The 14,380-nt window shown below is 37.8% G+C and overlaps 2 protein-coding genes across 4 annotated transcripts in view; one reads left to right on the forward strand and one right to left on the reverse strand.

The window, feature by feature from the left end:
- ZNF609 (zinc finger protein 609) overlaps positions 1–14,380 on the reverse strand; it is a 202,433-nt gene that overhangs the window by 138,613 nt on the left and 49,440 nt on the right. The window lies entirely within an intron of this gene.
- Positions 2,299–2,823, forward strand: LOC113900220 (60S ribosomal protein L22-like 1). The gene has a single exon (XM_027553763.1). It carries the CDS (start codon positions 2,314–2,316, stop codon positions 2,701–2,703), a length of 390 nt encoding a protein of 129 aa, XP_027409564.1. The 5' UTR covers positions 2,299–2,313; the 3' UTR covers positions 2,704–2,823.

Here is a 14,380-nt window from a genome sequence, read left to right on the forward strand (position 1 = left end):
GTATCTCTCATGGTTGCTCACAGAAACTAATTGTGGCTGATTTGAGCAAATGATGCAAGTGGGTGACTCACAGAACTCCCAGAAAGTCTGAAGAGTAAATCTCAGAAAACAAGTAGGCACAGGAAGAGGCTATACAACCAGAACCATTTACAAAATCGCGCCACACTATCAGTCTGGTAAGGACACTGCTGCTGCCACCCGTGAACCAGTGATGCAACTGGATATTGGATGGTGCTGTCACCAGCACTGTAAACAACCTTCCACTACTCCTGGGCATCAGGGGCTGACTGAAAACACCAGGGGTGACGTCCTCAGCTGGTGAGGCCTGCGTCAGGCCTCAAGCCCTTATTGCTAACAGAGCTAGTAGAGTTAAGCACGTGGCATTTTTTGATTTTACAGTAGACACTGGTCTTATAAGGTGAGGAAATCCCCCCAATGGCTGGAGGTTCAGATAACTGGTAGCAGTAAAAAAGGACAAATGTCATTAGATGTATGAATTATTTCATCTTCCAAAGTATTAAATGCATATTTATATAAAATAATACTTTCTAAATAAAGTTTCTTAGGAGAAAGTAAAAATTACATTTAATCAAAATAACACAAGTATTACAAAAATAAGTAACAACAAGTATTTTATATATGGATGATGATATTTGACCTTTCTTAGTAACCTAAATCTAAATATCAGTACTGTCATCCAGTCAAAGCAGCAGCATTTACACCCAACAGAAGCATAGGGACAAACAATTCTGTACTAAAATGGAGAAGACAGGGAATTCTCTGGCGGTCTAGAGGTTAGGATTCCATGCTCTCACTGCCAAGGGCCTGGGCTCAATTCCTGGTCAGGGAACTAAGATCCCCGTATGCCGCGCAGCAAGGCCAAAACAAAACAAAAGCAGAGAAGACAGATCTGATAAATAAAAAAGTCTAGCAGCTCTCTCACGATTTCATCTATCATTTTTAAAAACTTGCATGTCAGATACTGGAGATGCAGAAAGACGCTTCGAGTCTAATAACAGAAAAAGACATGAAAACTGAATGTAATACAATGTTATGTTACTAAATACTGTCATGAGATGTTCAAAGGAAAGATGCCAGGGTAGGGGACACAAAGTCAGAAAAGGCTTGTTGAAGAGGTATTCTTAAGTATCTTGAATGATGAGGTGGCTAGCACAGAAAAAAAAAAAAAAAAAGCAAAGCAGGGAGAGAAGAAATAAAATTAAAATACCACTCTAACACAAGAAAGCCCTAATTCAACTTATTGCACCAAACACTGTTTTAAACAGAGGTGAAAATAAGTTTATACAAATGCATATCAAAAACAAGAAAGATGTCAGTCAAGGTGGAACACTGGGATTTATTTCCCTAAGAACAAATGCTAAAATGTGGTTACAGTAGACTGCAAAACAAAAAAAAGTAAAAAACTATTTCCCTCCCTAACCCCACCCACTTGCAATTCTCTCATCAAGAGATGGAATTCAGCTTCTTTACCACTTTAATCTGTGTTGTCCCTGTGATTTCCTTTGGCTAAAAGAAACTGAGGAAGCAAAGCACTGCCAACTCTCTCTCTGGGCACTTTTCAAGAGGCCTGGTACACATCTCACACTTCCTCTTGGAGAGGGGGATAACTACCAAGTGAATAACTCCCAGACAGCCTGCTACAAAATATAAAACCAATGGAGAAGCTGGCCCAGTTGTCCCAACCAAGGTAAGCCAAGTCTGGCCCAGATCACCAGAAAGAAAGAAAGTGAAAGTGAAAGTGAAAGCCGCTCAGTCCTGTCCAACTTCTTGTGACCCCATGGACTATACAGTCCATGGAATTCTCCAGGCCAGAATACTGCAGTGGGTAGCTTTTCCCTTCTCCAGGGGATCTTCCCAACCCAGGGATCAAACCCAGGTCTCCCACGTTGCAGGCTAATCTTTACCAACTTAGCCACAAGGGAAGCCCAAGAATACTGGAGTGGGTAGCCTATCCCTTCTCCAGCAGATCTTGCCGACCCAGAAGTTAAACCAGGGTCTCCTGAATTGCAGGTGGATTCTTTACCAACTGAGCTACCAGGGAAGCCCAGAACCTAGCCTAAATGGCTAACCCTCAGAATTAAAAAAAGAAAAAGCTAAGTAAATAATGGTTGTTTCAAGCCATTAAGTTGGAGTGCTTGTTATACAGCAAAAGGCAGCTGAGGTTACAGGTAACTGAAACAATGGGTTTGGAGAATATGTGGACTGTAAATTTCTAAAATAAAAGGTGTATATTCACTATTATGGAGCTTCTAAAGTAGGGAACTGATAAATAAGAAATTTCAGCTCTCTCTCATGGCGCAGCAAGCCTTCAAGATGGTGCCGAAGAAAGACAAGAAGCCTAAGAAGTCAACCTGGAAGTTTAATTTGGATCTTACTCATCCAGTAGAAGATGGAACTTTTGATTCGGGAAATTTTGAACAGTTTCTGTGGGAGAAGGTTAAAGTGAATGGAAAAACTGTAAATCTTGGGAATGTCGTTCACATTGAACGCTTCAAGAATAAAATCATAGTCATTTCTGAGAAGCAGTTCTCTAAAAGGTATTTGAAGTACCTTACCAAAAAATACCTTAAAAAGAACAATCTTCGTGATTGGCTTCGTGTGGTTGCATCTGACAAGGAGACTTATGAGCTTCGTTACTTCCAGATTAGTCAAGATGAAGATGAATCTGAGTCTGAGGACTAGATGATGCCATCCTTCACAGGGCTTTGCTTGCTAATAAAACTTATTAAGCATACAAAAGAAACATCTTGAAATGGACCTTTAGCTTATCAGTGAATAAAAAACATTACTCTGTATGTTAAACATTCATCTTTATTTAAGTGTATGCTGTTTATATAGTGCTGGCTTTCCTTTAAGACTTTTTTATATTTTTATTGGAGTGTAGTTGATTTACAATGTTGTGTTAGTTTCAGGTATATAGCAAAGTGAATGAGTTATACATAGATATCCACTCATTCTTTTGTCATATAGACCATTACAGAGTATTGAGTAGAGTTCCCTGTAATATACAGTTTTTTAGTTATATGCTAAGTTGCTTCAGTTGTGTCCAACTATCTGCAAACCCACGGACTGTAGCCAGCCAGTCTCCTCTGTCCATGGGATTCTCCAGGCAAGAATACTGGAGTGGGTTGCCATTTCCTACTCTTATCTGTTTTATGTATAGTAGTGTGTACATGCCAGTGTCAATCTCCCAATGTATCCTTCTCCCCTGTATCCTCTGGTAATCATAAGTTTGCTGCATCTGACTTCCATTTTGTAAATAAGCCTTTGTCCACCTCCCCCCCATCCCAAATACTTTGTATAAGCAATATTTAAATAGCTTATAGCTGGTGGAATTTCAGGATTTATCTAATGTACTGGTTTTACTGACGCCTCAAGTTAAAAGTATATAGCAAAAACACAATTGGGTGTAACTATATAATAAAATATACAGATTTGATCCAAAAAAAAAAAAAAAGAAATTTCAGATTTCCTCAACAGTGTATTTCAGAAAATGTCCATAGCCCTGATATTTAAAAAGTGGGCCAGAGGTACCCTGAAAAGTTTGCTGTTTAGTCACTACGTCGTGTCTGACTCTTTTGCAACCCTATGGACTACAGCCCTCCAGGCTCCTCTGTCCATGGGATTTCCCAGACAAGAATACTGGAGTGGGTTGCCATTCCCTTCTCCAGGGAATATGTCCAACCAAGGAATTGAACCTGCTTCTCCTGCATTGGCAGGTGGATTTTTTTTTTTTTTTTTTTTACCACTGAGCCACCTGGGAAGCCCATCCTGAAAAGTGTAAATGCTCAAATATTCAACAATAGAATTGCTAATAAATCGTGGTTTATTATCACAATGGACTACTATGGATCAATCAAAGTGAATAAACTACAACTACATGCAATAACGTATATGACTTTGATAGGTTCCAAAGTGTATGACCCCTGGATTTCCCTGGCAGTCCTGTTGTTGAGGCTTTGCACTTCCACTGCAGGAGGGCCAGGTTCAATTCCTGGTCAGGAAACTAAGACCCTACATGTCAAAAAAAAAAAAAAAGGCATGACTCCCCATTTATATAAAAATACATTGTAGGTGGGAATGTAAATTGGTATAGCCACTGTGGAAAACAATATGGAGGTTTCTCAAAAAAACTATAAATAGAACTCCCAGAGGGACCTCCCTAGCAGTCCAGTGGGTATGGGTTCAATCCCTGGTCAGGAAACTTAAGGCTCACATGCCTCGTGGCCAAAAACATAACAGAGCACTATTATAAGAAATTCAATAAAGACTTTAAAAACGGTCCACATGAAAAAAATCTTAGAAAAAGAACTACCATATGAACCAGCAATTCAACTCCCGGGTACACATCTGAAAAAAATGAAAACATTAGCTTGAAAAGATACACACATCCCAATGTTTATAGCAGCATTATTTACAATAGCCAAGATATGGAAGCAACCTAAGTGTCCCTTAAGAGATGAACAGACAAAGATGAGGTGTATAAATACATACACACACACACACACACACACACACACACACAGGACTACTATTAATACTAAGAAGAAATAAAGTTTTACTATTTGCAACAACATATATGGATTGGAGTGTGTTACACTAAGTGAAATAAGCCAGAGAGACAAATACTGTACAGTATCACTTACACGTGGAATCTAAAAAATAAAAAGAACTAGTGAATATAATAAAAAAGAAACAGATTGACATATATAGAGAACAGTGGTTATTAGTGAAGAGGAGTAGAGAGGAGGGAGTAAGATATGGGCAGGGGATTAAGAGGTACAAATTACTATGCATAAAATAAATGACAAAGATATATTGTGCAACCGAAGGAATACAGCCAGTATTTTATAATAACTAAAAATGGAGCATAACCTTCAAAAATTGTCATTCACTATGTGGTAACATTGTACATCAAATACACTTCAACTAAAAAAAAATTTTAAATAGGCAAAATTAATGTATGCTGTTTGAAGTCAGAATAGTGGTTAGCCTTAGAGGACTTATGACTAGAAAACAGCACAAGGGAAGTTTCCAGGGGCTAGTAATGTTCTGTTGCTTGATCTCCAAGCTAGTTACATGAGTGTGTTCAAATTGAGAAAATTCATTGAACTGTATATTTGTCAATCTGTAAGCTGTAAACTTACAACTAGTGCATTTTTTCTATGTATAATAACATGGTTTTTTTTAGTTATATATTATTCTATATGATTGATAATTATTACCTCTATATACTTACATATATTGTTGTACTCCCAAATGTTGTTAAAAACTTCAAATATACAGAAAGAAGAGTATATATTGGTGCATCATGATTGGTATCTTTACTGATCTGTCCTTCAACTCAAAACTTCTTATCCAAATATACAGCTGTATTGTTGTTTATCCCTAGTCCACCACTTCCTAGTATAAATATAAGCACTTATCAAACCTAAAGAATTCGGGGAGAAAAATCAGAAAAACAGGAACAAGCATGGTTTAACTACTTGTGTACATGACATCTCCCACAGCCCTCACTGGAATTAAAGAGTCTTTCACTCTACTTGGTACCTTCTTTTTTTTTTTTAATTTGCTGTTTTCTTGAAGCAGTTAATCTGATACATGCAGACTGGGAATTGGGTTTCAAGTATTTCATTTACACACAATCAAAAGCAGTTTCTCTTCTAAAAATGAATAATCTAAAATGTAAAGAATATAGCTAGAGTTTGTACGCAGATGATAAGAAAGACTGAGGAGAGGAAAGAAGATAGGGGTTGAATATACAGGCATTCTCTCCTAAAGCAGGGACCTGGGTGGGCAGGGGGCTCTCACTTAGGAAAATTCCAATGGCCAAATTCAAAGGTATCAATTATATTTGTATATTTCATTTCCATATATTCATTCAATATTCACATGTATACACACATATATTTTTTCACATATATTCTGCGTTTTATTATCATTCCAAAGGTTACCATTCTTTGAGTTTTTCTTCTTTATTTGCTAAAATACTCATGCACTTTAGGGCAAAGAAATGTGAGACAAAACTGAGAAAATGTGTTTAAACTACCAACATAGGTACAAACACCTACAGAGCACCTAATGATGTCGTCTATGGTATCACATTTCTCCAGCATTGCTATTCTAGAGGAAAAGAAAGGCAATGTTATACTTGTGAAGCTTACATAGGTTCTAATATTTCTCTTTTCATGCTTTAGATTGGAAGAGAACAAAAAATATTCTCTCTATCAATTAAGCCAGAACTGACACAAGACTCTAAACTTGAATAAATGAAGAGATTATGCCATGTTCTTGGGTGGTAAACAAACAATGTATAACGATAATGCAATGGCTTATTACATTATTATAAAGACTGTTTCTCCCTCAAACTAAATTTATAAAGTCAATGTAATTCCATCAATAGCTGAATTGGATTTGAGGAAGAATAAAAAACATTTTGAAAGCTAATCTGAAAAGACTATTAGCACAACTTTTTCCTGTTACAATAGTCTAACTCTTACATGGCTCTGTTATACATTAAAAGACCTTTACATATATTAATGCTTTTACTCTTTACAATAATCTACTAATGTATATCATATCATAAACCTCATTTTACAGATAATACTAAGGTCTAGAGAATTTCAATGACTCATACTAAGTCGTTTAGCTAGTAAAGGTAGAAATATCAATAGCATTCCACTTGGCAAGTTGAACCTCCATGTTAAATTCTTAACTATCATGCTGTGCCTCCTCCTAGACAGTAGTTGTCTCACAGGCCTACAAAAGATTATGAAAAGTGAGGTATGATAATGTAATAGATGACTAGACTGACTAAGACAGCCCAGAAACAGACCAAATACATATAATAACTCAGATTATGATAAAGATGGCATCTCGAATCAATGAATAATAATCAGTAAATAATGAGAGCAAATGACTCTCCAACTGGATTTTAAAACACACAATATTAGATTCTCACAGGATACCTAAATAAATACTGGATGGTTTAAAAAACTTAAAGGAAAAAAAAAACAGGTTAATATTGTTATAACCTTGGATGAGGAAGTCCTTTTTAAATTAGATACGAAATTCAGGAGTCATTAAAAAAAAAAAAAACCCACTTTTCAGATTTCATAAAATATAAATTTTCATTAAATAAAAAACGTGTATAAGTAAACAAAAAAATGATAGATGTCAATTCTCCCCTTAGCATAATTTTTATCAAAATCCTACCAAGGTTCTCTGTAGATACAGATAAACTAAGGCACTGGCCTTTCCATATAAATAACTAAAACAATCTCGACAAAGAAAAATAAAGTGGGAGGAATCACTGACCCTGACTGAAGGCAGAAGACATTCAGAGACATTTCACTGAAGAGGTTATGTGATGACAAACAAGTACACAAAAAATCTTCAATATTGTTAGTTACTAGGGAAATGCAAATTAAAATCACAATGAAACATTACTACACACTTATCAGAATGACTACAGTAAAAACACTGCTAATACTGACAAGGATGTGGGGGAAAAAAAAAAGGATCTCTCATCCATTGCTGGTAAGAATGTGAAGTGGTTCAGCCACTCTGGAAAAAATAACTCGGCAGTTTCTTAAAACATTAAACATACAATTACCATATGACCTAGCAATTGCACTATTGGGCATTTATCCCAAAGAAATAAAAACTTATGTTTGCAAATGCCTGTATATGAACATTCACCGCAATTTTTCCCATTGAAACCCCAAACTGGAAACAGTCCAGGGCTTCCCTGGTGGCTCAGTTGGCAAAGAATCCACCTGCAATGCGGGAGACCTGGGTTCGATCCCTGGATTGGGAAGATCCCCTGGAGGAGGGCATGGCAACTTACTCCAGTATTCTTGCCTGGAGAATTCCCATGAACAGAGGAGCCTGGCAGGTTGCAGTCCATTCGGTCACAGAGTCAGACATGACTGAGCAACTAAGCACAGCACAGCACGGGCAACAGTCCAAATGTCCTTCAACAGGTGACTGGTTAAACTGTGGCACACACACACCCATACCACAGAAACTCAGCAATAAAAAGGAATGAAGTACTGATACACACAACAACCCTGATGAATCTTGAGAGGATTACGCTGACTGTGGTGGTAGACTAAGTCAGAATCTTGATAGTGGTAGATGAATAAACCTACACATGCAATAAGATTGCACAGAAACAAGCAAAATCAAACAAATGTGAGCAAGACTGGTGGACTGTATCAATGTCATTATCTTGGTTGATATTATACTATAGTTTTGCAAAATGTTACTACTGGAGGAAAATGGGTAAAGTGTACAAGGAAATCTTTGTATTATTTAACTACATGTGACTCTAAATAATTATCTCAAATAAAATGTCAATTAAAAACAAAAGATAGGAACTTCCCTGGTGGTTCAATGGCTGAGAATTCATCTTCCAATGCAGCGGACACAAGTTCAGTCCCTAGTCAGGAAACTAAGATCCCATATGCTGCAGGGCAACTAAGCCCGCAAGTCCCAACTACTGAACCCACGCAACCTAAAGCCAACATGCCCACAAAGAAAGATACCAGGTGCCACAACTAAGACCTGATGCAGGCAGTAAATAAATAAATATTTTTTTAAAAATGCAAATGACAGAGAAGAAAATAGCTATAATAAATATAGTAGGCAAAAACACATTAAAACTACACTGAAGGATTTTCTAAAAGATAAACTCAAAAGGAAGGGAAGAGGAGGAGACAACAGTTAACATTCTGGAATATAGAAAGCAAAGTACTGAAACACACTAAATCAACATAAGAATGATGACTACTAATCCTGCAATAGAGAAAACTTTCAACTATACCTATCACCATCACAGAAGTTTATCTCCAAGAGCTCAGGAACTGGTGGAGCCAGATAAACTCAAGCTGGGAGTGGGTAGGTGGTAGCCTGGTGATTTAGTCTAAATAAGGCTGGTTGAAAATTGTTTCAGAAACAATTATATCCTTAGTCCATCTTCTCACTCAGATACCCTCCCCAACTAAGAAGCCTAGAGATTTATTCTCTGGAAAGAGTCAAAGAGAGAATCTGGGGACTAGAGTACTTCAGGCATAGGGGAGGGCACAAGGAACATCTAATATAACGGGGTTAAATGTGGACTTAAGCATACTGATTGCTGAAGGCCGAGGCCCCAATCCTCTTTTTTCACTTGGACAAAGAAAGCTGGCAGTAGTCCTTACCTTGCAGGAGGATTAGAAGAGGTTTTTCTAAGGAATCTGGTAAACTCATGAGGAAAGACCTAGAGATATTGAAATTTAGGGTTTGCCAACTTAATAACCGTCTCACTGTGAAGTTCACTATAATATGCTCTGCTGATGCACTCAGCTTCCAATCAGTGAATGTTCCATCCCAAAGATGTTTAAAACATGAGCAGACATCCAAGGACTATCAAATATCTGAGGAAAACCTTTTAAAAAAAGATAAGAGATAAAAAACCAGCACTTCATAAATGAGTCAACTGAGGCTTATATCAGCTAAAAATGAGACTAGTATTCACCACACTGCACAGCCCATCCACATGTTTAACAAATATTTAATGGGGCAAGTACTATGAAAGGTGCTTGGGAAACAAGGGTGAATAGAGCTTACAGTCTAAGATGGAGTCAGACGATAAACATTATAATAAAGTACACATTTTGTACACTGGAAGGAGATACATACTTTGAGAAAAAATAACGGGACTGGGTAAAGGAGTAAGCAGGAGGCAGTGCAGAGGCAGGTGCAAATTTAAAACCGAGTGACGTGAGTAGAAACTTGGAGATGAGGGACTTGATAATGCTGCGGTCTCTGAATTCTAGAAGCTGAAACTTTCAGTGTGAGAGCCCGAAACACACCTGAGATGTTCAAAGGAAAAGCTGGAGGGGAACTGAGAGGGGGAAAACGGGAGATAAGGTCATAAAGGCAAGGCAGGGAGAAGTACAGACCATGCACGGCGTTATGGACCACCAGATTTAACAGGATGAAACAAAGGGTCAGTGGAGGGTTCTGGGGAAGAAATCATAGTGACTGACAAGCTTTAATAGAATAACTATGGCTGATGTGCTAAGATCGCATGGAAGCAAGGGACATCAGTTAAAAGGCAAGACAGAATAGAGTATCCCAGAATTTTAGAACTGATAGAAGTATTGGAAATATCTTTTACCAAGTTTTTCATTTTAGAGATAAGGAAACCAAGGCCTAGGAAGTTAAACGAGTTTTCCAAAGTCATGTATAGTAAGTCCTCTACATACAAACCTTCAAGTTATGAACTTTCAAACAAACGAATGTGCCTTGTATGCCAGCTGTTGTACTGTATTCCTGTACTTTTCAAGGTACTGTACTGCAAGATTTAAAATAGTTTAGTTTTTGTGTTTTCTATGTATTATTTGTATGACAAGTATTATAAACCTAGTGCAGTTCTGTGCCAGATAACTGAATGTGTTAGTTGGGTACCTAAGGTAACTGTTGGACTGATGAACAAACTGGACTTAGGAATGTGCTCTGGGAAAGGAACTTGTTTGAACGTAGGAGACTTACTGTATTAGACTCTGGAATGATACACTTTGCATTTGTGTAGCCTTTTCAGTGCTTTTAGGTCTATCATCTGATCTTGTGCTCAGCAATCCTTTGGGCAGTTCATTGGGTAGGTGATAGCTGACATCTGTTTACAAGACAGTTGGCCAAAATCAGGAACTATGTCTAGAATATCCACTCTCTCAGTACTAAATATAAAACTATTAACTGTCTATACAGGGAGTGAGTCTGCAATCACGCTAGTAACATCACAAAGTGGTAACTAATTCAGACCTTCAAGGAATAGAAATGACTTACTTTTACATGGTCTAATCCTGTGGCTCTACAGCCAAGACTACCAAATGTTGCCCCTGCATATTAGGTGGTGTGATGTTCATTACAAATTAGGAAAGAGAGTCAACAATTCTGCGGCAAATGGGAAACGGCGATTTTGTTCCCCATGATACTATGCGCTCAGATCTCTTCCTCTCCCCTTTCTTCTCCACCCAGTCTCATCCTGCAAGATCTTTTGCAGATTAGAAATTAGCTGATAAACAACTAATTCCCACAGGATAGTTCTTGATAACATAGCAAGGTATTATCTCTCTCCAGGGGTATCTACTTTAATAGGAAACTCAAAACCTTTAAATCCCAAAGGAACTACAGTCAAGTTGGCAGGGAATGTTATAAGACCCTCCCAACATTTCATCAAATCACAGTAAATAAATTCAAATTCAACAACTGTTTATTGATGATCTACCACACTATCATAAAAATAAGGCATGATTCTTGCTCAGTGGAAGAAGACAACACAGAAAATATTAGCTTTTTAAAAACTGAATGTCTGCTATATAATAGGCACTAAGCTAGATGCTTTTAATATGCAATTTGAAACAAGTATTATATTGTATTTAATGTTCAATATATCATGGCCAGGATTACTATATCACTACCTTTATAACTACATTTAGTCTTTACTTCTGCTCTATGAAGTAATTATTAGTTTTACTTTAAGATAGGAAACTGAGGCTTAGAGATTGTGTGTATGTATTAGTTGCTTAGTCGTGTCCAACTCTTTGCAACCCTATGGTAGCCTGCCAGGCTGCTCTGTCCATGGAATTCTCCAGGCAAGAAGACTGGAGTGGATTGCCATTTCCTTCTCCAAAGGATCTTCCTGACTCAGGGATTGAGCCTTGATCTGCGTTGCAGGCAGATTCTGAGCCACCACGGAAGCAAAGGCTTGGAGAAGCTGCATAATACGCTACTAACTAGCTAGGATTCAAACACAAGTCTGTATGATTTTTCAACGGATGTTATTAATACCTATACAATATTCAAACTCTCCATAATATTAACAGAAAGCTGTTTAATTTCACCTTGAAGCCTGAAGACTTGGCTAATAAGAATATGCCGAAAAGAAGTGACATTCAAGCTGGATCCTGAATGACAATTAATTTACCAAGTGGGAATCAAGTGGGTGAGAGTAGAGTTTGGTTTAGGTAAGAAATGAAAAATGTCTGAACAAAAAAGTGGAAATTAGTACAGAAAAGAGGGGACATAACAAGAGATACACAGGAGAGGGGCTCTCAAAGGGTCTTTGTGATACATCAGATGTGAGCAGACAGGAAAAGGTAAGGGTGACTCAGGAGTTTTTAGTTTGGGCAAAAGGAAGGAAATAATCCCACTACTGAAACTGAGTAAGCATGATGTGGGCTTTAGGGACAATTTTGTTTTGGACATTGTGAGTTTGAATTATATTTGGGACAACCAAGTAAGGAAATGTTAGGTAGCTGGAAACCATGGCCTAACTTTAGAAAGAGGTCAGGGCAGAGGACAAGGATTTAGAGGTCCTTGCTGTGTATTCTTGCCTGGAGAATCTCAGGGACAGAGGAGCCTGGTGGGCTGCCGTCTATGGGGTCGCACAGAGTCAGACACGACTGAAGCGACTTAGCAGCAGCAGCAGCAGCTGTGACTACAGTAGTTTAAAAAATGAGAGCATAAGATTGACACATATGCTATCTGCTTATAAGGCCAGTCTTAACACCAAAGCCATACTGAACTTTGAAAATAAGCAGGGTCTTAACACATGCCCACAAATAAACATATGCGCAACACCTCTATCTTTAGATAAAAAAACTGAAGTTGTTGGCACAGAGGCTAAGAGGCTTTATCCAAGGACAATGACTTCAGTCGTTTTACCCTCAAATATGTATAGGGCAAACCAGACGTTTAAGAAATATCTAATGAAAAGAAAGCATTAATGAAGGGAGCACAGAGAATAAACCAAAATGTCCTAAGTTATATAATTTAAGTGGTAGAATGGGCACTAGAATTCAGGTGCTCTCAGTCTTTTGTACTTTACATTACACAGGTTTTTCCAAATACACACACACACTCACCTACCTCAAGGACTATTTGTTATGAAAAATAAAGTTCCCTGGTGGCCCAGTGGTTAGGATTTCAGGCTTTTACTGCTGTTGCCAGGTTTGATCCCTGGTAGGGGAACTGAGTTCCCATAAGCTTGGAGCAGTCAAAATTTTTTAAAATTAAAAAAATAAAAATACTCCTAAATCTCAAGAGTATAAATGTTCCCTTCAAAATTCCATTGTAGGGGCTTCCCTGGTGGTTCAGTGGTTAAGAATCCGCCTTGCAATGCAAGGGACACCAGTTCAATCCATGCTCTGGGAAGATCCTACATGCTGACACAGAGCATCAAGCCCGTGCACCACAACTACCGAGCTTAAGGTCTAGAGCCTGTGAGCCACAACTACTGAGCCCACTCGCTGCAATTACTAAAGTCCAAATGCCTTGAGCCTGTGCTCCACAACAAGAGAAGCCACTGCAGTGAGAAGTCCTTGAACTGCAACTAGACAATAGCCCCCACTCACCACAACCAGAGAAAGCCCACATGCAGCAACAAAGACCCACCACAGCCACAAAATTAAATAAATAAATAAAGCTAAAAAAGCCTCAATGTCCATTAACAGATGAATGGGTAAAGAAGATGTGTACATATATACAATGGAATACTACTCACCCATTAAAAAGGATAAAATCGCCATTCGAAGCAACATGGATAGACCTAGAGATTATCATAGTAAGTGAAGTAAGTCTGACAGATAAAGACAAATACCATGATATTACTTATACACAGAAAGGAAAAAAAAAAAAAAAAAGGCACAAATGAACTTATTTACAAAACAGAAACAGACTTAGAGAATTTACGGTTACCAGCAGGGAAGGGAGGCAGAGAGGGACAGATGGGAGCTTGGGATTGACATGTACACACTGCTATATTTAAAACAGATAGCCAACCAGGACCTACTATACAGCTTAGAGAACTTTGCCCAATATTCTATAATAACCTAAATGGGAAAAGAATGTGAAAAAGAAAAACAAATTTCATCAAAAGAATAAAATACTTGAGAATAAATTTAACAAAAATGTAAGACTTGTATTCTGAAAACCACAAAACATCATTGAAAGAAACTAAACATCTAAATAAATGGAAAAATATCCCATGTTCATGAACTGGAAAACTGTTAAGACTGCAATACTCTGTAAATTATGTGACAAATTCAATTCACTATAAAATCCTAGCTAGCTTTTTTTGTTTGTTTGTGGAAATCAACAAGCTGATTCTACAATTCCTATGGCAATGCAAGGGAGTCAGAATCCAAAAACTCTTAAAAAGAAGAACAAAGTTAGAAAATTCACAACTCCTGGTTTCAAAGCTTACTATACAGCTATAGTAACTGGGACTTCCCTGGTGGTCCAGTGGCTGGGAATCTGCCTTGCAATGCAGGGGATGCAGGTTCAATCCCTGGTCGGAGAACTAAACTCC

This window comes from Bos indicus x Bos taurus, chromosome 10 (genome assembly GCF_003369695.1).
Source record: "Bos indicus x Bos taurus breed Angus x Brahman F1 hybrid chromosome 10, Bos_hybrid_MaternalHap_v2.0, whole genome shotgun sequence".
Taxonomy (NCBI): Eukaryota; Metazoa; Chordata; class Mammalia; order Artiodactyla; family Bovidae; genus Bos; species Bos indicus x Bos taurus.

Excerpts from the sequence above, each read along its gene's own strand:
- LOC113900220 (XM_027553763.1), top strand. The coding sequence starts at position 2,314 with ATGGCGCAGCAAGCCTTCAAGATGGTGCCGAAGAAAGACAAGAAGCCT.